The sequence below is a fragment of the Callithrix jacchus genome, chromosome X (assembly GCF_049354715.1).
Source record: "Callithrix jacchus isolate 240 chromosome X, calJac240_pri, whole genome shotgun sequence".
Lineage (NCBI taxonomy): Eukaryota > Metazoa > Chordata > Mammalia > Primates > Cebidae > Callithrix > Callithrix jacchus.
The window spans coordinates 26,888,017-26,913,480 of NC_133524.1; the positions used below are offsets into that span (position 1 = coordinate 26,888,017).

Consider the following 25,464-nt stretch of genomic DNA (forward strand, 5'->3'; position numbering starts at 1 on the left):
TAGTGTTTAAATTAATTAAACTTGTTTCTACTAAACTTGTTTCTTTATTTGGTTGTCACCCTTTCATTCTTCCTTAAATTCCTACGATTCCCCCTTTTTTTTAATCACAGGAAAATTGTAGCCACTAGCTAGTCATAACTTACCATATTATTATTATTTACATGTTATTGTTATATGCATTTAGCAGATTATTCCTTTCCAAATGAATTAATGCTGCTTCACTTGAAATTTCTTTTATATTATATATAAATAAATATCCTACAGCATCTAAATGTATTGTTTGCTTTTTGTAAACACTAGTGACAAAAAACAATACTCATGACAGGCTAGTCCAATTGAAACTGACACCTAGGCAGGTAAAGATATAGTCAAGTTCAGAGGCAGGCTGAAGCTGAGCCAACACTGAAACCCAGTTGTCCTGATTCTAATGTAGTATTCCATGTATCACTCCTATCTGTTTTATTACCATTGCTATGCCTTTAAAAATTCTGGAATGTAAGTGTCATGTATTGCTTTTTATATTTAAAGTTACTGTAATAGAAAGAATGAATGAGCTGTCAACTCTGTTGATTTCAACTTAGGACACTGAAGACATATGGGTAGGCTCATTCGTACTGTATACCCACTCTTGGCATAGTGCTTAGTATATATACTTGTTAAATATATGATAAACAGAAAGAAAGTAATCCCTGAGGTGAAAAAACAACATGAAGACATTGATGATGAAACAACAGACACTGTAGAGTTGAATAGCTAAATTCAGCCTTCCAGTTTGGGAATTAGGGGATTGAATTTTGCCTACTGAAGCAAATATTCCATTGAAATTGTTGCTTTATGGATGTCAGCAGCCACTAAGCACAATTGGTTCAAGGTAGACTTTAAAAATCTATGGCAGTAGAGATTTTAAATCCTTTTATATCCCATGACTCTATCTCCCTGTCCATTTATTTCATAATCTATGTATGCAACTTGGGAGTTCCGGCTACTCTTACGGTCAGAAATTCTGCAATAATTTTTTTTCTAGGTATGATAGGCAGAACTTTAAGATTTTTCCTCAATGACCCACAACCCTGTATAACTGCCTCCCATTGAGTGCAGGAAGTACCTGTGAATATGACAGAATATCACTCTCACGATTAGGTTATATTACATGATGTAGTTGAGTTTAAGAAGGGAAATTACCCTTGGTGGACCCAACCTAATGAGGTGAACCTTTAAAAGTGGCAAGACCCTTCCTGATGAAAGGGATTAAAATTATTGTGGATTCTACCTGAAGGAGATTCTCCATTGCTGATTTTTAAAATTGAGAGGTCCGCATAGCAAGGAATGTAGGCAACTTCCAGAAACAAAGAATGGCCCCATCTGGCATCAGCAAAAAAAAAAAAAAAAAAAAAAAAAAATGGGGACCTCAGTTCTACAATCACAAGCAACTTGATTCTGCCAACAGCCTGAATCCTTGAAGTAAATCTGTGATAAGCATGCTGCCTAGTCAACAAGACACTTTGAGAATGAGGACCTGAGCAGAGAACACAAATGAACTGTGTCAGAATTACTGACCTACAGAACCGTGAGATAATAAACGGGTGTTGTTTTAAGTCAGTAAGTTTGTGATAACTTGTTATGCATTAATAGAACACTTAGTATACTCAGTATTTCAAAGATTGGGTAAAGAATTTTTTAGTACTTTCTCAAAGTTACATTCCAATAAATATTTTCAAGTACCTAGAAGTTTGTAAGGTTTACAAAGTGTTTTCTCATATATATTATAATTTAACCCTCCCATCAACACAGTAAAAACAATATCCTTATTTTCCACTGTAAAAATTTTGTAAGACATATATAGAGTAACTTTATTGCTCAATATCACAAAGGCAGATGATAAATTTATGTCTAAAATATAAAACAAATGAAAATAAAAGTAAACAACAAATGAATAAAACAAACTAAAAATAATATAATTAATTAATTATGCTTTTTAAAATATGTGGCCAGAATTAGGATTAAAGATTTAACACTCACCAGGGCTGGGGCTAGGATGAGGCAAATGAGGCATTTGCTTTGACTTCAAAATTTAAGGGAGGACCAAAAATTCTCAGTAATCAAAAGAATGAGGCTTAGGGAAAAGGAAGCCACTAGAACTTCAGTCATTCATTGGCAGCATGGCCACTGAAATTGTTAAAATGGTATTGAAAACAGAAGGTTTAAGGATGAGTCAGTACAAGTAAGACTGGAGCAGAATCAAGTAAAAGTGAACAAAGTCTTCAACCACACTGAAAGGCTAAAGTTTTTTGCCAGATCACTCTAGAAGGCTTCTTTTGTTTGAGAAGTTATTATTATATCATTAAGGAAGTTACAGGATGGACAAGATAACAGGGAGAGAGGGAAGTTATAGTAGATAAAAAGCTCTAAAATCAAATCTAACAGCTGAATGGTGATAAACCTAGGTTTGTATTTGTCTTAGCCCATTTTGTGTTCTTATAATTGTAAAATATAGACTGAGTCTTATATAAAGACATGTATTTCTTATAATTTATGAGGCAGGAAAGACCAAGGTCAAGGGGCTTGCATCTGGGGAGGGCCTTCTTGCTGCATCATCCCACAGTGGAAGGCAGAAGGGCAAGAAAGCACAAACAAAAGAGAGAGGAAAGGGAACTGAACTCATCCTTTTATTATGAACTCACTTCCATAATAAATAACCTGCTTCTGTGATAACAGCAGCAATCCATTAATAGGAGCAGGGCCCTCATGACCTAGTTACCTCTTAAAGGTCCCACATCTCAACACTATTGTACTGGGGACTAAGTTTCTAAAACGTGAACTTTGGGGAACCCACTCAAGCCATAACAATAACCTAAGACTCCTTACTCATAGTTGAATATTTTTGCTATATAACATTCCACATTTCCAGGCTTATTAAACCAGAAACATGTCATAAATGTTACAAGCTCAAGAAGTAAATATTCACTGAACAATCTAAATATTTAATTTAGTAACAGGTGAATTGAGAAGTTGGAAAATTTCTTTTAATTAATTGTGACAACGTATTAGCATATTTATTCAAATACATGAATATTTCTGCATTTACCACATTAATGAAAAGAGTCTTGATATAAAGTTCATTGAATAGCCATAAATTGAATGAATTTGTGAATCCAGAGGGAAGAATGCCACAATTGTTTTTTAGGTCTACATACATGCAAGCTAAGATAATAACAAAACTCATATCACTTACTATATCCACATTACAATTTATAAAGATAAAAATAAAACCCAGTTGGCCTACTGACTGGCTAGCTATATAGGAACAACACAAAAACAACATAGAAACCTTCAAAGAAAGGTACCTTTGAAGAAATCATAGAAAAATTTTCTGTTTTCCAAAATTATAACTATTTGTAGGCATAAGTAATATGTCATGTGACAAACACTAGGGCCTGAACATTATTTATTCCAACATTTCTAACTAATAATCATTAATAAGAGATTAATTATTCAATCAGTTATGAACCAGATTCATTCTCCAGTAAAATATTTTTATAACTCAAAATTATAAATATATATTAAAAGATTTTGGACTAAAGAGTTTTCTGATACCAATTAGACAAAGATTTTCTTTTATTTATTCCTCTGGGCAGTAAAAAGCCACACCTTACCAATAGGACATGAAGGTTAATAAAAGCTTCTACCTATATATCTATTTCAGCTAATAATCGCAAAAGAAATGATAGAATTAGAGTACTATAATTCTGCAGCACCTAACAAATTGATGAATGAGAGTGATGATCCTGAGTGACTGTATCATCACCACAAAAAATGAACACATGCTATGTATCTTCTTTTATTTATTTATTTATTTTTCGGAGAGAGTCTTGTTCTGTTGCCAAGGCTGGAGTGCAGTGGCACAATCTTGGCTTACTGCAAATTCCACCTCCTAGATTCAAGCGATTCTCCTGCCTCAGCTTCCTGAGTAGCTGGGATTACAGGCATGCACCACCACATTCGTCAAATTTTTTATATTTTTGGTAGAAATAGGGTTTTACCACGTTGGCCAGGCTAGTCTTGAACTCCTGACCAAAAGTGATGCACCTGCCTCGGACTCCCAAAGTGCTGGGATTACAGGCATGAGCCAACACGCTCAGCTGCTATGTATCTCCTAATGGAAATACACAGCATCATCTCTGGAGGTCTTGCCCACAGATGAATAAATAAATAAACCTTAATCTGAACAAGCTTCTGCCTATAACTATAGACCATAGATTACGATGCTGAATGTCAGGTATATTGGGTTATTATTCTGTTTTCTGTAATGTTCTATACAGTTAATAATTTATATAATAAATGATTTATTATAAATAACATGACTTTTAATTGGAAAACAAATAAAATAGAGCAATTTTTAATGAAATCTAAGTCAATAGGTTCATAAAAAAATAAAAACTTTATTTCAGACAATACAAACAAACTGTAGTCTAGCTCTGGGCACCTGCAAAATCTTCCAGGATCAGACATGTTTGGAAGCCCATTCCATGAAATGATGAAGGAAAAGTTTATCACTACATTAAATAAACTCTTACAAACCATACAAGAAGATGGGAAGCTATGCAACTAGTTTAGCAGGCTAGCTATACTTTTTTTTTTTTTTAGATGGAGTTTCACTTTTGTTACCCAGGCTGGAGTGCAACAGCACGATCTTGGCTCACCGCAACCTCCGCCTAGTGGGTTCAAGCAATTCTCCTGCCTCAGCCTCCTGAGTAGCCAGGATTACAGGAATGTGCCACCATGCCCAGCTAATTTTTTGTATTTTTAGTAGAGATGGGGTTTCACCATGTTGACCAGAATGGTCTCGATCTCTTGATCTCGTGATCCACCCGCCTCGGCCTCCCAAAGTGCTGGGATTACAGGCTTGAGCCACTGCGTCTGGCCAGGCTAGGTATACTTGATGCAAAAATTAGATGATCGTACTCCAAGGAAAGAACACTTGAGCCAAATTTACTCACATAGAGACACATATTCTAAATAAATTTATAGAATATTTAATATAGCAGTGAATAACAAAGCAATGAAGAAGTAGGGAAATAGGCTGTGTCTAACAAATGCAAAGATCATATCATAATAGGAAAAATGTGAATTGGAATTCACTATCTTAGAGAAAGAGAAAGCATTTGATCACATGCAGCAGTAAAGGAAAGCCACTGGTGATAATGGAACACCAATTCATGGTAATAATCCTTAGTATACTTACATTAGAATGGAATTTCCATATCATAAAACAAATAGCAATCATACTATTTGAAATGTGGCCAGCATTCTCAATAGTCCAGAACCAGATGCAGAGGTACAGTACCAATTCTGCTGGTCAAACATGGACTGGATTGCACAGCCAGTATACAGGCACACACATGAATACCAAGATAAAGTTTACAAAAAATGAAAAGAAAGAGATCCTCTAATTAAAAATTCTAAAGAAATCAGCTCACAAAATATTCAAACATATAAAGAACAACAGTAAACTTGTGTAGAAAATCACTATAGTAAAATCAGAAATCTAGCCACATGAAACAAACAACTAGTTAGAAAATATAATAATGGGGCAGGAGGTGGGGGATGGAGAGCATCAGGAATATGAATGCTAGCTAATGAATGCTGGACTTAATACCTATGTGATGGGATGATCTGTGTAGCAAACCACCATGGCACATGTTTACCTATGTGACAAACCTGCACATCCTGCACATGTACCCCAGAACTTAAAAGTTGAAAAAAAGAGAAAATGTAATAGCAATCCCATTAAAAAGTTGGCAAAGGACGTGAACAAACACTTTTCAAAAGAAGATACACATATGGCCAACAGGCATATGAAAAAAAGCTCAACATCACTGATCAAATGCAAATCAAAATCACAAGAGATACCATCTCACAACAAATAACTAATTAGAAAATGTAACAATGTAGAAAATAGAAAGACTATTATCAAAAAGTCAAAAAAAGTAACAGGTGCTGGAGAAGTTGTGGAGGAAAAGGAATGCTTACACTCCATTGGTGGCAGTATGAATTAGTTAAACTATTTTGGAAAGCAGTGTGGTGATTCCTCAAAGAGCTGAAAACAAAGCTACCCTTCTACCCAGCAATCCTATGACTGAGTATATACCCAAAGGAATATAAATTATTCTATCATAAAGGTACATGCACACATATATTCATTGCAGTACTAATCAAGACAGTAAAGGTATAGAATCAACCTAAATGTCTATCAGAGGTAGACTAGATAATAAAAATGTGGCACATATACATCATGGAATACTATGTAGCCATAAAAAACATCATACCCTTTTCAGAAACATGGATGGAGCTGGAGGCCGTTATTCTTAGGAAACTAACATAAAAACAGAAAACCAAATATCACATGTTCTCACTTATAAGTGGGAGCTAAATGATGGGAACATAAGGACACAGAGGGGAACAATACACTGGGGCCTTTTGGAAGGTGGAGGGTGAGAGAAAGGAGAGGATCAGGAAAAATAACTAATAGGTACTAGACTTAATACCTGGGTGATAATATAATCTGTGTAACGAACCCACGTGACATGAGTTTACCTACATAACAAACCTGCACATATACTCTTGTACTTAAAATAAAGGCTTAAAAAAAGAAGCCTCAAGGAATCTTATAAAAACATTTGTGCTACCTCAAGACTTTGTCATTGAAATTCACTGTGAACTGGATTAGGATCTTATGTGAGGGGCAGAAGTAAAACTTTTCAGGAATTCAAAGCTGACTCAGCCAGCATAGTAGAAATAAAACAAAAGTAATATGAAAAGCCTTAAATTGAAAGTAATGGTTCTAAATAAAAAAGGATCCTAGCTACTCCAGATTTTTCTCTGAGAAGTTATTTTCTGGATTCCTTTTAGTGCCTGAATGAAAGAACCTTTGATGTTTCTATCATCCTCATTTTTCTCCTAATGTACCATCCTGAAAACAATCTATTCTAATAAATTTGAGAGGGCTTTAAAAATAAGAAAATATAATGAAAAAATACCACCAAAAGATCAGAAACATTCAGAATATACCTAAAAAGAACATTAACAAAAACATACACAGTCTGTCAAAGCAAATATAAAAATTTGCTGATAGAATTAGGTAGATGCCTAAGTAGAGCAATATAATATGTTTATACATGGTGAATATAATATTGTACAGATGTTAATTATCTTTATTTACCAATTTAGTACCTTACTTGATGGGTTCAAGTCAGAAGAGAAGTGGCCCAGCACCTATAAAAAGTCAAGATAAGGGCCTGTTGCAGTGGCTCACGCCTGTAATCCCAGCACTTTGGGAGGCCTAGGCGGGTGGATCACGAGGTCAAGAGATCGAGACATCCTGGTCAACATGGTGAAATCCCGTCTCTACTAAAAATACAAAAAATTAGCTGGACACGGTGGTGCGTGCCTGTAATCCCAGCTACTCAGGAGGCTGAGGCAGGAGAATTGCCTGAACCCAGGAGGCGGAGGTTGCGGTGAGCCGAGATCACGGCATTGCACTCCAGCCTGGGTAACAAGAGTGAAACTTCGTCTCAAAAAAAAAAAAAAAAAAGTCAAGGTAAGACACTGAGTGATGACTGAGGGCATTACCTACTCAAGAAGAGGGACCCCTGACAGAGCCTCGCCCCTCCTGTCAATCTTAGGAGGCCCCAGGCATGACTGTTGGGCTCGGGCTCGACCTTACTTCCTACTCTGGATTCAGAAAAAATGATCCTTTTTCTGAGACTGACTGATTCACCTTAGCAAAGACAGAAGTCCCCGGGCCTGCAAAGTCAATGAAAGAAATATATGTAGCCCTTTAAGAACTGCCCCTCCCCTGGAACGTAGCACCACCACGCTGGGAGCGCAAGGTGGACGTGGCCGGAAGTGTTTCCGTTGACCTTACTTCCACGTCATCAAGCTGTTACGGATGATGCCTTGGTCTAAAAGATGTGGCCAGAGAAATAAATCTCGGGATCCGGCAAGTACCAAGGTGAGTATTATTGTTACGACCTTTCAGACACACTCTTTTCAGAACGGAGGCTGCCGTACAGAAACCCATCCTGCTCTGCTCTGTCCTGCCCACACTGTCGATTCTCTGTGTTCCAAAGCACAGCCGTTAGTCCTAACGCCTTTACTTACTGTTGGGAATCTGTGGGATGGGAAGTCATGGTCTAAAGGGAGGCAGCCTCAAGTCAACGGAGGGAGGACTCAAAGGACTGGTAAGGAATAAAATTAATATTCTGAGTTAGAACTGATGTGACAAACCCCCACAGAACATAGTCCCACCCCGCTCCTGCCTTATGAGTTTCTAAAGCAATACCCTCAAGAGAAGGAGCAGAGGTGGCCATTCTTGGAGCCAGGGTAGATTCGCTCTACCAAGATTGTGAATACTCTCTCATTCTCCATCTTCTAGGGTGACCGCTTCATCAACCTAACTGCCTTCACTATTGTCTATAGTCCCTGACAAGAGTAATTATGCCTCGAGGTCATAAAAGTAAGCTCCGTGCTCGTGAGAAACGCCGCCAGGCTCATTGTGAGAATCAGGATCTGGGAGCTACTCAGGCCACAGCGGCAGAAGGAGAATCGCCCTCCTCTGCCTGTCATCTCTTTGGTGATAGACCCCAGAATCGGCCTGCTGCAGAGGCACCTAGCATCCCTGAGGCACTTCAGGGAGTCCCACCCACCAGTAATACTACTGCACCCGTTTCATGCACCAGTTCAACTGAAGGTGCTAGCAGCCAAGATGAGAAAAGTCTGAATTTCTCAAGTGTTGCTGAAGCCTGGAGAAAAGATCCTTTAAACAGGAAAGTAGTTTTGCTGGTGAATTTCTTGCTTCAGAAGTATCAAAACAAACAGCCAATTACAAAGGGAGAGATGATAAAGTTTGTTATCAAAAAGGACAAGTGTCACTTCAATGAGATCATCAAGAGAGCCTCTGAGCACATGGAGCTAGCATTTGGTGTTGATTTGAAGGAAGTGGATCCTATCAGGCACTCCTATGCCATTTTCAACAAACTAGACCTCACCTATGATGGAACAACCAGCGATGAAGAAGATATTCCCAAGACTGGTCTCCTGATGGTTGCACTCAGTGTGATCTTCATGAATGGTAACCGTGCCCCAGAAGAGGCAGTCTGGGAAGTGCTGAATGTGATGGGCATATATGCAGATACGGAGCACTTCCTCTATGGGGATCCCAGGAAAGTCATCACCAAAGATCTGGTGCAGCTAAAGTACCTGGAGTACCAGCAAGTGCCCAACAGTGATCCTCCATGCTATGAATTCCTGTGGGGTCCAAGAGCTTATGCTGAAACTAGCAAGATGAAAGTCCTGAAGTTTTTAGCCAACATGTATGATACCGTCCCTACTGCCTTCCCATCCTGCTATGAAGAGGCTTTGCGAGATGAGGAAGAGAGAGCCCAAGCCAGAGCTGCAGCCAGGGCTCATACTGCTGCCACGGCCAGAGCACATTCCAGAACCACGTCTAGCAGCTTCTCCCATGCTAAGTGAAATCTGAGGCTGGTTCTTCACTTTTTGGTCAAAAAGGTCTGTCAATGTTCTAATAGTGGAGGGCCATGGTGGGGTTGGAAGAAAGAAATGTGTATCATCTTTGTGTTCCTATTGTATATTGGTAACTAGAGTTTTACTTTTCCTTCTTTTTTCCCTAGGTTATATTTCAAATGTTGAAGTCTGAAGAAGATTGTTTTATTTGTGGAAGAAAAGAGCAATCAACATTCTAAGTAGTGAATGACCAGGGTGGGTCTGGAGGGAACACAGCATATATCATTTTGTGTTAATATTCTATAATAACTTGGAGAGGTATCTTTCTTTTTTGGTGTTATATTTCAAATGTTTCTTTTAATAGAAGTTATAGATAACTTTAGAATCTAAATCTATTAATTACTTGGGTTACATGTGTATTGCTATTTAAGAGTGAGAGCTTTATTGTTCTGTAAAACAAATTGGGAAACATTCTTTCATATTTAATGAGCCAGAACAAGGAAACACAGTAATGGAATAGGTATTTCTTTAAAAAATGTGAAATGACTTAGCAGTAAAAGTTTGGAGATCAAAACATAGGTGAAAATGAGTAAAACTTTTCAGCTCTTGGTTCTCTTTATCCATTTTAGTCTGTTATATAAAAATAAAAGAGACATACCTGGATTGACTTAGCTTACTGAAGAAGGTAAGAAGAAATAAAATGTTTATGAACTAGCATCTATGCTTACCGACTCATTCATTCCTCCAATATTAATTAAACATGTTTTATTGAAAGTAATTTTGTTAGAAATGGGAATACTAGGATACAAAACACCCACCCCTGCTTAGACTTTTACAATTAATGAACAGTAATAATGTATGGAAGATGGTGAAATACTTCTATGACCTAAATGACAAGAAGAGGGAATAAGGGAGGTAAGGAGTTAGAGAGGGGTTTGGGAAAATTGCTGGAGTGTATCTGGCTGAAAATGATAAGGTGCAAATTCTCCGAAGAAAAGGTCTTTTAGACTTTTGGAAACTGTAAGTCTCTCAGTGGGATATAGTTTTAATTTAAGCTGGGTGGCAGGCTAGATGAAGCTGTGGGACTGGAGAGCAGAGGCCAGGCACTTGGATGGTGTGTTTCATTGTTGAAGGAAAAAACCCTAGAGTGAAAACTTCCACTTAAGAGTTACTTTGGTGACATCAATAATCCAGAAGAAAACCTCTTGGGGCAGAAGTGGATAGTGTCCTGTGCTCTTGTTCACATTTAATTGAGCACATAGCACAGTTTAGTTATTTTATACACAGCATCTCCAGGGAATTTCTGAGAAATAACAGTGAAATGGCCTTAAAGTGGGGTGCTGAAAAGCTACTGTATTGACTCCTTTGCTCTGAACTGAGAGAGCCAGATCCTAGTATTCCAACGACATATTTTTGAGACTGGATCTGGCTCTTTTTTCCAGGCTGGAGTGCAATGGTGCAATCATGGCTCACTACAGTCTCGACTTCGCAGGCTCAAGCAATGCTTCAACTTTACCCTCTCAAGTAGCTGGGACTAGAGTCACACACCACCCTACCCAGCTAATTTTTTGTATTTTTGCAGAGACAGGGTTTCGCCCTGTTGCCAAGGCTGACCTTGAACTCCTGACCTCAAGTGATCCACCCACCTCAGCCTGCCAAAGTGCTAGGATTACAGGTGTGAGCCACAGACTCATCTTAAAGGGATATTCTAACTAAGTTATCTTCAGTGTAATTTGGCAAACTCTAAGGGAGAACATATTTAATGATGATGAAATTAATGAAAATAGGGATTGTTTCGGTGGAATAGCCCCTGGGAGGGAAGTTGTTGGTCCTTGACACAAATTCTAGGACTTTGTATTTCAGTCAACTGGGGAAGACTCCCTATGTGGAAATTAAGTAACTTATCTTCAAATGGGGAAATTTTATTTAGTTTTACGTGCTAAACACATAGTGGGCTAATTTGATATTAATTGTCCTAGAAGGCTGCATATTTTCCTGAATTAAAAAATAAATCTCAGAGGGGAGGGTGATATCATCTGTTGTAAAAATAATATGATAACTAACATTCTTTAAAGATCCAATATTTTCTATAATTCTTCTAAGTGCTTCATATCCATTACATAGATTCCAACAGTGCCACAAGTTAGGGCTTATCAGACATTATTTGCCAAACTTCTAATTTTACGCTTACATGGCTGATAGGTGACAGACCTCAGACTAGACCCCTGGTCTAATGTGGCCAGAATTATTCTAGAGCTCACATTTTTTCACTCCTCCCAATCGGAGGCAGATCTTCTGTCTAATTCACTAGTCTTTTCACAACGCAAAATCTATTACAATTAAAAATAAAGGACTCCAGGCTTCCCAGGATGGTGCCTGAGTCCTGTGTCCCTTGCTCCCCACCCTCCTGTATCCCTCTTCTCCCTCGCACCCAGCCCAGTGGCTCTTCCTCCCTCCTTCCCTTTCCCCCCACCCTACTTCCCCTGCCATCACACTCCTGCTGCCTCCCTTGGCCCAGCCAGCTATGCCAACATCTGCAGTGGCCCTGCACCTGGCCCTCCACCCAGTCTTCTTCCTGCCCCACCGTGATGGAGGTGCCCCAGCTAGAGCCTGCACCAAGCTTGGCTTTCAGTCCAGCAGGCATGTGTGGTGGCATCCAGGATCCTGGCCACCTCCTGGGCCTCCTGCTGGGATCTCATGGCCTCCTGGGGTCCCTTATGTGCATGGTCCCTTCCTTGCTAGTCACTACCCTCACCCAGACCATGTACGACCTCGCCAAGCTCGGCAACCAAATGCTGAAAAGTCAGGTAGGGACCCTGCTCTTCTGCAGCCACAGCTGGTTGATGCGCCTATCCTTGTCTGGATAGGTATCCAAATCCTCCCTGTCATCTGAATCCTCCAAATCTTCTGATGAAGTTCTCTGTATGGGTTCCACCAGCCCTATAGACCCCCAGATGATGGAGCAGACATTAAAACAGGTAATCCAGGCAGCCAGCCAGGTCATTCGAAACAAGAAATTTGCCATAAGATGCTTCCAGTCTATGCCAGTGAGGCTGCTGGGCCACAGCCCCATGCTTCAGAACATCACCAACTCCCAGGTGCCCAATGATAGGAGGAAGAACAAGGTGGGTGGTGGAGCTGCCAGCAGCCCTAGGGGAGACAAGGAGAACGATGCCATGGAAGCCCACACATCCCAGCTCTGCCCATGCTCTGATAGAGTGGGCCAGCCACAGAGAATCCGTGGCCAGAGGTCCAGCTCACCCTAGACCTGATGTGTTTCACTCCTAAGCAGATGATGGAAATGGAGGACCTCAGCCCCCTGGCCCTAGATTGCTTCTATCTGACTCCTGCAAAGGTGATATCAAAGATGATGGATGTGTGGACATCCTAGAGAGTGACTTAAAGGATGATGATGCAGTCCCCCAGGCATGGAGAGTCTCATTAGCACCCCATTGGTTAATATCTTAGAAAAGGAAGAGGAGCAGGGTATTGGCATGTACAGCACGTGCCAGCGGCTCTTCTGCTCTCCGTCCTTGCCCTGCAGTGTGATCCGGCCCATCCTTAAGAGGCTGGAGCAGCCCCAGGACAGGGACATGCCCATAAAGAATAAGCGGAGGTGAAGCCTGACCCATCCGGAGGAGCAGCAGGAGCCTGAGGAATCTAAAGCCCAAGTCCTCTGCTCAAAATCACTGTGTCGTGATGAGATCAAGAACCTCCTGGACAGTGACCAATGAGAGCTGACAGGAGATTACTCTAAGGCCTTCCTCCTACAGACTGTAGATCGAAAGCACCAAGACCTCAAGTACACATCACCAGAAATGATGGTGGCCCTGGTAATGGGCAAGTTCAGCAACATCATGGATAAATTTGTGATTGTGGACTGCAGATACCCCTATGAGTATGAAGGCGGGCATATCAAGACTGCTGTGAACTTGCTTCTGGAATGCAATGTCCAGAGCTTCCTGCTACAGACCCCTATCACACCCTGTAACCTGGACAAGAGAGTCATTCTCATTTTCCACTGTAAATTCTCACTTGAGTGCAAGCCCCATATGTGCTGTTTCATCAGGGAATGAGACCGTGCTGTCATTGACTACCCCAGCTTCTACTATCCCAAGATGTATATCCTGAAAGGCAGCTAGAAGGAGCTCTTCCCTCAGCATCCAAACTTCTGTGAACCCCAGGACTACCAGCCACGAACCACAAGGCCTTCAAGGATGAGCTAAAGACATTCCTCCTCAAGATATGCAGCTGGGCTGGAGAGCAGAGCCAGTGGGAGCTCTGCCTCTGGCTGCAGGACCAGTGAGGGGCCTGCATCAGTCCTGCTACCTCCGTTGCTTTTGAGGCCTGGAGCCAGCTTCCCTATCGGCCTGCCAGGCTGAGGACCTGCTGAAGGTCTCGGGTGCTGACTATGGGAATGATGGTGTGGGTGTTCTGTCTGCCCCAGCTCTGATTCCCCTGTGTCATCCCATCATTTTCCCTAACTTGGTGCCCCACCCCACCCCGGAAGGGCCCACTTTGTTAAGTTAGTTAAGTTGGGTTAATAACAGTTTAAAGGCAGTATTTTCTGTCCTCCAGGAGCTTCTTGCTTCCTTGTTAGGGTTAACCCTTCATCTTCCTGTGTCCTGAAAAGCTTTTGTGTGTGTGTGTCAGCTGAGGCTGGGGGAGAGCCATAGTCCCTGAGGATAGGTCAGAGCTAAACTCCTTCCTGGCCTGGGAGTCAGCTCTCTGCCCCGTGTACTTCCTGGGCCAGAGCTGCCCTTAATGTCTGTAGGAACCACAGTATGTCTCCCACATTGCCCCTTTCTCTTTTCCTCTTTCTTGTCCTGCCATCAGAGCACCTCCAGTTTAAACAGAAGTTCTTACTCTTTCCTTTTTCAGTGTTACTTGTGTGTGTGGTCTATTTGGCTTTATACCCATCTCAGCACAGTTTCATAGGCTGTTTAGGTTTCCCTGTCAAATATCAGTTGCCCACTTGGTCAGTTTTGTTGCCCCAAAAAGGGATGTTATTATCCTTGGGCGCTCCCAGGGTCAGAACTAAGACATGAACCATGAACCTGCTGGAAGCCCAGCCCCTACTGCTGTGAACCCTGGGGACTGACTGGTCAGAACTTGCTGCTGTCTTGTTGCAGATGGATAGAAGTTTGGATGGATAGATGGATGGATGGCCATGGATGAGCAATGCCTTGCACACCCAAACTGGGTGGGAGCGCTTTGGTGAGCATGACAGCCTGTAGCAGGAATATATGTGTGTCTGTGTGGACAAAAATCTTTACACTTAGGGTTTGGAACTATTCAAGAGGAAATGTCACAGAAGCAGCTAAACCAAGGACTGAGCACCCTCTGGATTCTGAATCTCAAGATGGGGGCAGGGGTATACTTGAAAGACCTGCTAAGTCATCTTTTAGGGCCTTGGTTCAACAAAACACTGAGCAAGTTGAAAAAAATTAAAAAATAAATAAAGGACTCTGGCCAAACTACTAAAAGCAGGCCTGTATTAGGTTGTTCTCATATTGCTATTATGAAATATCTCAGACTGCGTAATTTCTAAAGAAAATAGATTTAATTGGCTCATGGTTCTATAGGCTATAAGGAAGCATGGCAGTATGTGCTTCTGGGGATGCCTCAGGAAACTTACAATTATGGTGGAAGGTGAAGGGAAAGCGGGCATGACTTACATGGCAGGAGCAAGAGGAAGAGAGAGAGAAGGGGGCGGTGCTACATACTTTTAAACAACTAGATTTCATGAAAACTCAGGACAGTATGAAGGGGCAAATCTACCCCCATAATCCAGTCACCTCCCAGCAAACCTCATCTCTAGCCTTGGGGATTACATTTCACCATCAGATTTGGGTGGAGACACATAGTCAAACTATATCATTCCATCCCTGGCCTGTCTCGAATCTCATGTTCTTCTCACATTGCAAAATCCAATTATGTCTTCCCAATAGTACCCCAAAGTCTCAACTCATTCCAGCATTAACTCAAAAGCCCAAAGTCCAAAATCTCATCTGAGACAAGGCTAGTCCCTTCCATTTATGAAAAAAAAAAAGTTACTTCCAAGATACAATGGGGGAAAATCATTGGTTAAATACTCCCAATCCAAAAGGGAAAAATCAGCTCAAAGAAGGGGAATACAGGCCCTATGCAAGTCAGAAACCTAGCAGGGCAGTCATTAAGTTTTAAAGCTCCAAAGTATTTTTTTTTTGACAGAGTTTCACTCTTGTTGCCCAGGCTGGAGTGAAATGGCATGACCTCGGCTCACTGCAACCTCTGCCTCCTGGGTTCAAGCAATTCTCCTGCTGCAGCCTCGCTGGGATTACAGGTGTGTGCCACCATACCTGGCTGACTTTGTAATTTTTTTTTTTTGAGACAGAGTCTTGTTCTGTCGCCAGGGCCAGGCTGAGTGCAGTGGCGCAGTCTCTGCTCACTGCAATCTCTGCGTCCTGGGTTCAAGCAATTCTCCTGCCTCAGCCTCCTGAGTAGCTGGGACTACAGGCACACACCACCACACCCAGCTAATTTTTATACTTTTTAGTAGAGATGGGGTTTCATTATGTCAGTCAGGCTGATCTCAAACTTCTGACCTCAAGTGATCTGCCTGCCTCAGCCTCCCAAAGTGCTGGGATTACAGGTATAATCGCCCCCTGTCTGGGCCAAAATACTCTTTTTTGACTCCATGCTCTACATCCAAGGCACTCTGATGCAAGGGGTGGGCTCCCAAGCTCCAACCTTGTGGTTTTGCAGGATTTAACCCCTGTGGTTGCTCTCATGAGCTGGCACTGAGTGCCTGCAGCTTTTTCAGGTGCACAGTACAAGCTGCCAGTGGATCTAACATTGTAGAGTGTAGAGGAGGGTGGACCTCTTATCATAACTCCACTAGGCAGTGCCCCAGGGGGTATTATGTAGGGGCTCCAACCCCACATTTCCCCTCAGCACTGCCTTAGTAGAGGTTCTCCACGAGGGCTTGACCCCTGCACCAGACCTCCTGTCTGGACATTCAGGTGTTTCCATATATCCTCTGAAATCTAGGTGCAGGCTCGGAAGCCTTAAGTCTTGTAGTTTGTGGACCCATAGGCTTAATATCATGTGGAAGCTGCCAAGACTTATGACTTGTACCCTCTGAGCTGAACCTGGGCCTCTTTGAGCCACAGCTGGTGCTGGAGTGGCCAGGATGCAGGGACCAGTGTCCTGAGGCTGCACAGAAAAGCAGCAGTGGGTGGGAAGGGCTGGGTATGGCCTACAAAACCAACCATTCTTTTCTCCTAGACCACTGGGCCTGTGATGGGAGGGGCTGCTGTGGAAGTTTCTGCAATGCCTTCAAGGCCTTTTTCCCAGGGTCTTGGCTATCGGAAGTTAAATACATATTCTTAATATAAAAGATAATTAGTCCTGCAGGAAGAGAATTTGATAGCACCATTTGTCACTCATAGTCCTTCCTATATTCACTTAATATTTAAGGTGGCATTCTGTGTTGGCTAATTGTTTTCATCAAAAGGGAAAACAATCCTGAGCTATAAAACTGGCAAGTGGCTTATTTAGATTATAAAATAAAATATTTTATATTTATAGTTTCTCTGAAGTAAGTGCTCAAAGAAAAAGGGGTGGGAAAAATTCTCACTCTTTTTTCTTGCACTGAGAGAGAAATTATCACAAAGTCAAAGTATCAGTTTTGTATTGCTCTTTAGTTTCTGAGGCTACCAGCAAACCATCTACATATTTCATAATTATAGAGTCCCCTAATGGGATGAATTACTCTAAGTTCCTGTAAATGGTTAGAGAAAATTGTAGAAGAGTCCTAAAGTTCTTGAGGAATCCTTTGCCATAAATACTGGACATCTGTATAAGCAAACACAAGACAATAGATGTGTCTACTAGAAGAACAGAAAAAGAGGGAGAATGAATCAAATCATAGATCAACTACAGAGAAAAATAAACATTGCAAATAATGGTACCAAAGTAACAAGTCAGAATAGTTGCAAGATTATGGGTTAATAGAGCAACACATTTATTTCTTTAAGATCTTATACAAATATATATTGTGGTCAACCATCTTTATAACATTTAATTTCCTTCTTTACTGGAAATATGGTGCTATTATAGGGAGAGTTACTTTTTTCTTTTTTATTCTCCCCCTTTCTATGTCATTCTTTTATAATGAGGTTGTTTATTACTTCTAAATGAGTTATCAACAAAAAATATTGTTTTACACATGCCTATGGCTTATTCTTTTTGTAAACTATTTTTCATTGGTTCTATATGTTTAAACAAGTTTCATTATTCTCCATAGCCCAAAGCGATGCATAGATTTATTTCAGCTTAGAGCGCTTCTCCAACATGGTGTGATATTGCCATATTCTGCCATACCCTTTGTCTTTCAGAAGACACATCTTAAAATCTGGTGTCTTTTCTTTTTCCAAAGAGCTCCATAGACACTTCATCCAGCGTATAAAACATGGTAAATTTACATTTGCACAGCAGGTTTCTTAGCCCTATTGCCAACATAGCCACACTGAGTGAGCTTAGATTTTTCTCCATTTAGTCTTTTTTTTTTTTTAGAATTCTAAACTTTATTTACTCAATGGAATGTATAAAGTTAAAACTAACAAAACAGGAGAAATTGCAAATCTTTTACAGTGAGAGAATTCGAAATACCTTTGTCAATTATTAATAGGTCAGACAAGAATTAGTAAAGATATGAAATATTTGAACAACCCAATTAACAAGCATTGCCACATATGTAGAAAACAATTAGAGGCTAAGTGCCTTGGCTTACACCTGTAATGATGAGAACACAGCACAGCTGATACCTTGAATGCAGCCAGGTGAAACTCTAAAGCAGAAACCTCAGTTGAGTTTCTCCTGGACTCTTTACGCACAGAAACTGTGAGATAATAAATTTTTCTTTGCTAAACTGGTGATACTTTGTTATGCAGCAAAAGAAAATGAATATAAGAAAAATAGTCTATGACATTTGCCCTGACAGTAACTCTTCCTTCTAGTTTTTCTTTGTTCTTTATATTCCAAGTTTCTAAGCCTAAAATGTTACCTGTAACAGGTAAGTAAATGAAATGTTTGAGTAAGGAAGAGCTGTTCTTATAGTCAAAGTTGAGGATAACTGAAAGGAAATATGTAGAATAGAGGTAGAAGCCAGCCTTGTTCTGGGCTGGGAAGTACCCATGATTGATAAGGCAAGCAAGATAGCACCCATCTTCCTCCAGATCCCCTCAAATTATGATCCTTTGGACCAATTTCTAGGTGACTTCTTCGCATTTAAGCATAGGCTATCAGCCTAAACTCTTTCCCTCTGGAGCCTCAAATACTGTTTACACAGTAGAGAGTCCTCATTTAAGCACTTCCAAGGAAACTTTCCTGTGTGATTATATATATATATATATATATTTTTGCCATTACTTTAAATGGAAAAAGCCATGATTACTTTTGCACCAACCTAATAGTTCACTAGCTAGAGGAAGAGGCCCTCACAATGGGATCATTCTAAGCTGCCTGCCCACTGTAGAATTAACTCAACATTACTTCCCGCTTTCTGATCTCTTTTCATTCAGAGTAGTCATGAAAGCAACAAAGAGAGAAACCCCTCCCTTACTCCATTAAGTACTCTAAACTCAAATTATGAGCTTTTACAAGAGGGTTTCCCAGCTAAACACAAGAATGTGCAGGATGCCTCCACTTGGACAAAAGAGAGAGAGGGCCATGCTCCCTTCCCTTATTTGATCCTTACAGCAGAAACATGCACCCTGTTGGGGAATGAGATAGGATACTGCTCCTGTCACATGTGGATAATTTGGCACTGCCTCTAAGTCAGTAACATTTTAGTTCTCTTCAGTGTGTCTGTAATCATTCCTATATCCCTTAGTTACTACTTTCTATAACACTACTGTCAAATTTATACTTCTTGGGAAACCAGAGATCCACAGGTCAGTGGGGACACTGGTGCTGGTGGTGTGCAGGTAGATGGAATGAACAGATCTCTGGCCCAGGTAGCTTTCTCCCAAGCCAGTAACAAGTCTCATCCACTACTCTTTGTAAAGGTCCATAATGGTATCAGGGACAACAAATGGTATTGAGGGGGGAAAAGGGAAATGATGAAGTTGTCATCTATTAGAAGGACTTGCAATTTCTTCTCTCTCTCCAGCTCAAGTTACCCAGCCAGCCCTCCTGTTACTCTCTTGACTAGTGTCACCAGTCTTTCAGTACTTTTCAGTACTTTACTTCCACATGCCCTACTTGCCCATTGCTGTTGTCTCTCTAGTTAAGAAAAACATATATGCAAAATTATTTTTATTCTTCTCTACTCTTTTGTAAGTTTAAACATTTTCATCATAAAATATTTAAAGTAAGGCTTTAATCTCTCCTAGAATTAATTTCTGTACAGTGTGAAGAATTGTTCTAATCACTTTTTTCATATTTATATATCTGGTTGTTCTCTTATTTTAGTAAAAATACTCTTCTTTATCCACTTTCCTGAAGTGATATTTCTAATAATCAATAATTTATGTATAAGGTCTATTTTAGGATATTCTATTCAGTTTTACCAGTCTATTTTTCTTATCTCTCTAAGTATATCATCAATTTTTAATTACTATAGTATTTTGAAATTTATTTTTAATTGGTAAGAATAATTGTGTATGAGATACAATGTAATGCTTCCTCTGTGTATACCTTGTAGAAAGATTTAATCAAACTAACATAGCCATAATCTCATCAACTTGTCTTATTGTGGTGAAGACTTAAAAAAATCCATTCATTTAGCAATTTTGAATTGTGCAATATATTATGACTAATTGTGGTCCCCATGTGGCAACTGATCACTAAAACGTACCCCTCCAGTCTAACTGAAACTTTATATTCTTTGTTCAACATCTCTCTATTTCCTATCCCCAAAACCCAAATTTCTGGTAACCATTTGCTCTCTGTTTCCATGAGACCTGCTTTTTTAGATTCCACATATAAGTGAGAGTGTATAATATTGTTCTTCCTGTTTCTAGCTGATCTCAATTAGTATAATGTCCTCCAGTTTTATCCATGTTGTCATGAATGACAGAATTCCATTCTTAAGACTGCATAGTATTCCATTGTGCATCTATATATTTATATTTGTAAATATATATATTTTATATATATATTTATAAATATATATATATATATATATATATATATATATATATATATATATGCTGAAATGACTGATTTCAGTATCTTTGAATATATACCCAGAAGTATGATTGCTGGATCATAGGGTAATTCTAATTTTAGTTCCTGAGGAACTTCCAAACCATTTTCCAAAATGACTGAACTAATTTACATTCCCACCAGCAGTGTACAAGGATTCCCTTTTCTCCACATCATTGCCAACATTTGCTATCACTTGTCTTTTTTATAAAACCAATTCTAACAGATGTGGGGTGATATCTCATACTGGTTTTAGTTGTCATTCCCCTATATAATGGCCTATACATTGGGCATTTTTTTTCCTGTATCTGCTGGCCACTTGTACCTGTTCTTTTCTAAAACAGCAGTTCAGATCCTTTTCTCCTTTTTGATCAGGTTGTTTTATTGCTGAATTGTTTGGATTCCTTATATATTTTTGACATTAGCCCCTTATCAGGTGTATGGTCTGCAAGGATTTTCTCTTAACCTGAGGGCTACACATTCACCCTGCTAATTTTTTTCCTTTGTTATGCAGAAGCTTTTTAGTTTGGTACAAGCCCGTTTCCATTTGTCTATTTTGGTTTTTATTGCCTGTGCTTTTGGAGTCCTATCCAATAAATTATTGCTCAGACCAATATCACAAAGATTTTCTCCTGTTTTCTTCTAGGAGCTTTGCACTTTCAGGTCTTACACTTGTCATTAACCAATTTTGAGTTTATTTTGTATATTGTATGAAAGCAGGGTCTGAATTCATTCTTCTGCATGTCTATAACCAGTTTTGTCAACAAGATTTATTGAATAGAAATCTCTTTCCCCATTGTGTGTTCTTAGTAACTTTGTCAAAAATCAACTGATCATAAGTATGTGAATTGATTTTTGGGCTTTCTATCCTGTTCCACTGGTTAATGTGCCTGTCTTATGCCAGTATCCTACTGTTTTGATTATAATAAGTTTATAATATATTTTGAAATCAGAGTGGGATGGCTCCATCATTGTTCTTTTGGCTCAAGATTGCTTTGGCTTTTCAGGATCTTTTCTGGTTACATATAAATTTTAGGATTGCTTTTTCTATTTCTCTAAAAAATGACATTGGTATTTTGATAAGTATTGTATAGAATCTGCAGAGAGCTTTGGGTAGTACGGACATTTGAACAATATTCATTCTTCTAACCTATGAAAGCCAGATATCTTTCCATTTACTTGGATCTCTCCAATTTCTATTACCCATGGTTTTGTTTTTTTTTTTTTTTTTTTTACCCATGTTTTATAGTTTTTTAGTGTACAGCTCTTTTAACTCTATTGTCCAATTTATTCCTTAATATTTTGGATGCTGTTGTAAATGAAATTGTTTTCTTAATTCATTTTTGGATAGTTCATTGTTAATGTATAGAAATGCTACTGAGTTCATATGTTGATATTGTAACCTGAAACCTTACTGAATTTGTTTATTAGTACTAACATGTTTTATGATGGTCTTTAGGGTTGCCTATATATGAGATCATATCATCAGCAACTTCTTCCTCTCCTATATGGATGCCTTTTATTTCTTTTTTATTTCTAATTACTCTGGCTGGGACTTCCAATACTATGTTCAATAGAAGTGGCAAGAATGCACATCTTTTTCTTATTCCCGATCTTAGAAAAAACTTTTAACTTAACATCATTTACCATAATGTAAGAGGTAGGGTTGCCATATATAACTTTTATTGTGTTGAAGTATATTTCTTCTATACTTATTATTTTTAATTTCAACTTTGTTTTAGATATGGGGAGTACATGTGCAGTTTTTTTACATGGAAATATTCCATGATGCTGAGGTTTGGAGTATGAATTCCATCAGGTAGTGAGGTAGTGAGCATAGTACCCAGCAGGGTACTATGAATTCCCAGGTAGTGAGCATAGTACCCAGTAGATAGTTTTGTAAGCCCTAGTGGTCCATAGTGTCTTTTGTTCCTGTATTTAAGTCCATGTGTGCTCAATGTTTAGAACCCACTAATAAATAAGAACATATAGCATTTGGATTTCTGTTCCTGCATTAATTTGTTTAGTGTAATGGCCTCTAGCTCCATCCATGTTGCTGCAAAGGACATTATTTCATTCTTTTGTATGGCTGGGTAGTTTTCCATGGTATATAGGTACTATATTTTCTTTACACAATCTGCCATGGATGGGCATCTGGGTTAATTCCATGCCTTTGTTATTCTGAATAATGTAGTGATGAATGTATAAGTGCATGTGTCTTTTTTTAAGAATGATTTATTTTCTTTAGGGTATATACCTAGTAATGGGATTCCTGGGTCTAATGGTGGCTCTGTTTTAAGTTCTTTGAGAAACCTCCAGAGTGCTTTCCACGGTGGCTGAACTAATTTGCATTTCCACCAATAGTGTATAAGCATTCCCTAGCCTGTGTGGCCTTGCCAGCATCTGTTGTTTTTTTTGTTGTTGACTTTTTAATAGTAGCCATTCTAACTGCTATGAGGTGGTATCTCACTATGGTTTTGATTTGCATTTCTGTGATGATTAGTGCTAATGAGCATTTTAAAAATGTTTCTTGGCCATTTGTATGACTTCTTTTTTGAATAGTCTGTTCATGTCCTTTGCCCATTTTTTAATGAGGTTATTTGAAATCTACTTGTTGACTTGTTAATATAGACTCTGGACATTGGGCCTCTGTTGAATGCATAGTTTGTGAATATCTTCTCCCATTCTGATTTCACTCTCAGACTGAACATTGTTGGTGTAGCTTGTCTTCTTCCTTTGTTAATAGTTTATTTTGCTGTGCAGTGGCTTTTTGGTTTAATTGGGTCCCACTTATCTATTTTTGTTTTTGTTGCATTTTTTTTGGTGGGGGGACTTAGCCAAGGCTAATGCCAAGAAAAGAATTTCTTAGGTTGTCTTCCAATAGTTTTACAGTTTGAAGTCTTACATTTAAATATTTGATCCATTTTGAATTAATTTTTGTATATGGTAAACGTTAGGGGTCCAGCTTCAATGTCCTACATATGGCTAGGGAGTTATCCCAATACTATTTATTGAATAGGAAGTCCTTTCCCCATTGCTTCTCCTTATTAGCCTTGTCAAAGATAAGGTGGTTGTAGGTCTGTTTTCTATTCTGGTACATTGGTCTATGTGTCTGTTTCTGTATCAGTACCAAGCTGTTTTGATTACTGTGGCTTTACAGTATAGTTTGAAGACAGGTAGTGTGATGCCTCCAGCGTAGTTATTTTTACTTAGGAATCCATTGGCTGCTCAGACCTTTTTTTGGTTCCATATGAGTTATATAACAGCTTTATCTAATTCTATGAAGACTTATATTCATAGTTTGATATGAATATTGATTCTTTTAATCCATGAGCATAGAATGTTTTTCCATTTGGGTTGTCTCTGATTTCTTTCAGCAGTGTCTTGTTGTTCTCCTTGTGGTGATATTTCACCTCTTTGGTTAGTTGCATTTCTAGGTATTTCATTTTCTTTGCGACTACAGTGAATGGGAATTTCTTCTTGATTTCACACTCAGCCTGAACGTTTGTGTGTATAGAAATTCTACTGATTTTTTGCATTGATTTTGTATTTTGCTACTTTATTGAAGTCATTGATCAATTCTAGGAGTCTTCTGGAAGATTCTTCAGGATTTTCTAGGTATAGAATCATATTGTCAGTGAAGAGATATAGTTTGACTTCTTCTTTTCCTTTTTAGGTGCCTTTTATTTCTTTCTCTTGCCCAATTGCTCTGGCCAGGGCTTCCAGTCTGTGTTGAATAGGAGTGGTGAGAGAAGGCATCCTTGTCTTGTTCCAGTTCTGAAGGGGAGTGTTTGTAGCTTTTGTCCATTCAGTATGATGTTGGCTGTGGGTTTGTCATAGATGGCTCTTATTATTTTGAGGTACATTCCTTCTATGCCTAGTCTATTGACAGTTTTTAACATGAAAGGATGTTGGATTTTATCAAAAGCTTTTTTTCAACCTATTCAGGTCATCATATGGTTTTGTTTTTAGTTCTGTTTATGTTATGAATCACATTTAGTGATTTGCATATGCTTAACCAGCCTTGCATCTCAGGAATGAAGCTTACTTGATCATAGTGTATTAACCTTTTGATGTGTTGCTGAATTCAATTTGCTAGTATTTTGTTGAGGATTTTTATATCCATGTATATCAGGAATATTGGTCTAAAGTTTTCTTTTTTCATTGTGTCTCTGCTAGGTTTTGGTATCAGACTGATGCTGACTTCACAGAAATGAGTTAGGGAGGAACCTCTTCTCCTTGATTTTTTAGAATAGTTTTAGTAGAATTGGTACTAGTTCTTCTTTGTATGTCAGGTATATTTCGGCTGTGAATCCTGGTCCAGGGCCTTTTTTGGTAGGTAGAAGCTTTGTCTTTGTCTAGTCTCTGGGAAGATCCTGCCACCTTATACATCTGTCAGGGTGTTGGGTCCACTGCAGCTAGAATCCCAGAGGTCTGTGGTGAGAGTAAGCTATCCCCCAGTCCTTTCACTCACCCCTTCCCCAGTCACAGTTCAGGGCTAGGAACCAGTTGCAGCATTCAGGCACCCCATGTGGAATTTCTAGCTCTCTCTCTCTTTAGCTTCAGTGACTGAATCTTTTCTCTATCAACATTGGATATTTTCTCTCCAAAGATTGTTCAAATTATGCTGGTGTAGTCAAAACTGTGGTCTCTCTCTGTGGGAATGGCACTTCCTGGCTGCGTTTAATCATTCATTTTCTCTTCTAATATTTACTTTATTGAGAGTTTTTTTAATCATGAAAGGGATGT

At 39.3% G+C, this 25,464-nt stretch overlaps 1 protein-coding gene and 1 pseudogene across 1 annotated transcript; both read left to right on the forward strand.

Annotated features, from left to right (window-relative positions):
- Positions 1-7,946: 7,946 nt before the first annotated feature.
- Positions 7,947-10,239, forward strand: MAGEB18 (MAGE family member B18). The gene is made up of 3 exons (XM_017968343.4): positions 7,947-8,011; positions 8,435-9,567; positions 9,690-10,239. Exon 2 carries the CDS (start codon positions 8,497-8,499, stop codon positions 9,529-9,531), a length of 1,035 nt encoding a protein of 344 aa, XP_017823832.2. The 5' UTR covers positions 7,947-8,011; positions 8,435-8,496; the 3' UTR covers positions 9,532-9,567; positions 9,690-10,239.
- Positions 10,240-12,110: 1,871 nt separating this feature from the next.
- On the forward strand, positions 12,111-13,828 carry LOC100413906 (M-phase inducer phosphatase 2 pseudogene; annotated as a pseudogene).
- The last annotated feature ends 11,636 nt before the right edge of the window (positions 13,829-25,464 follow it).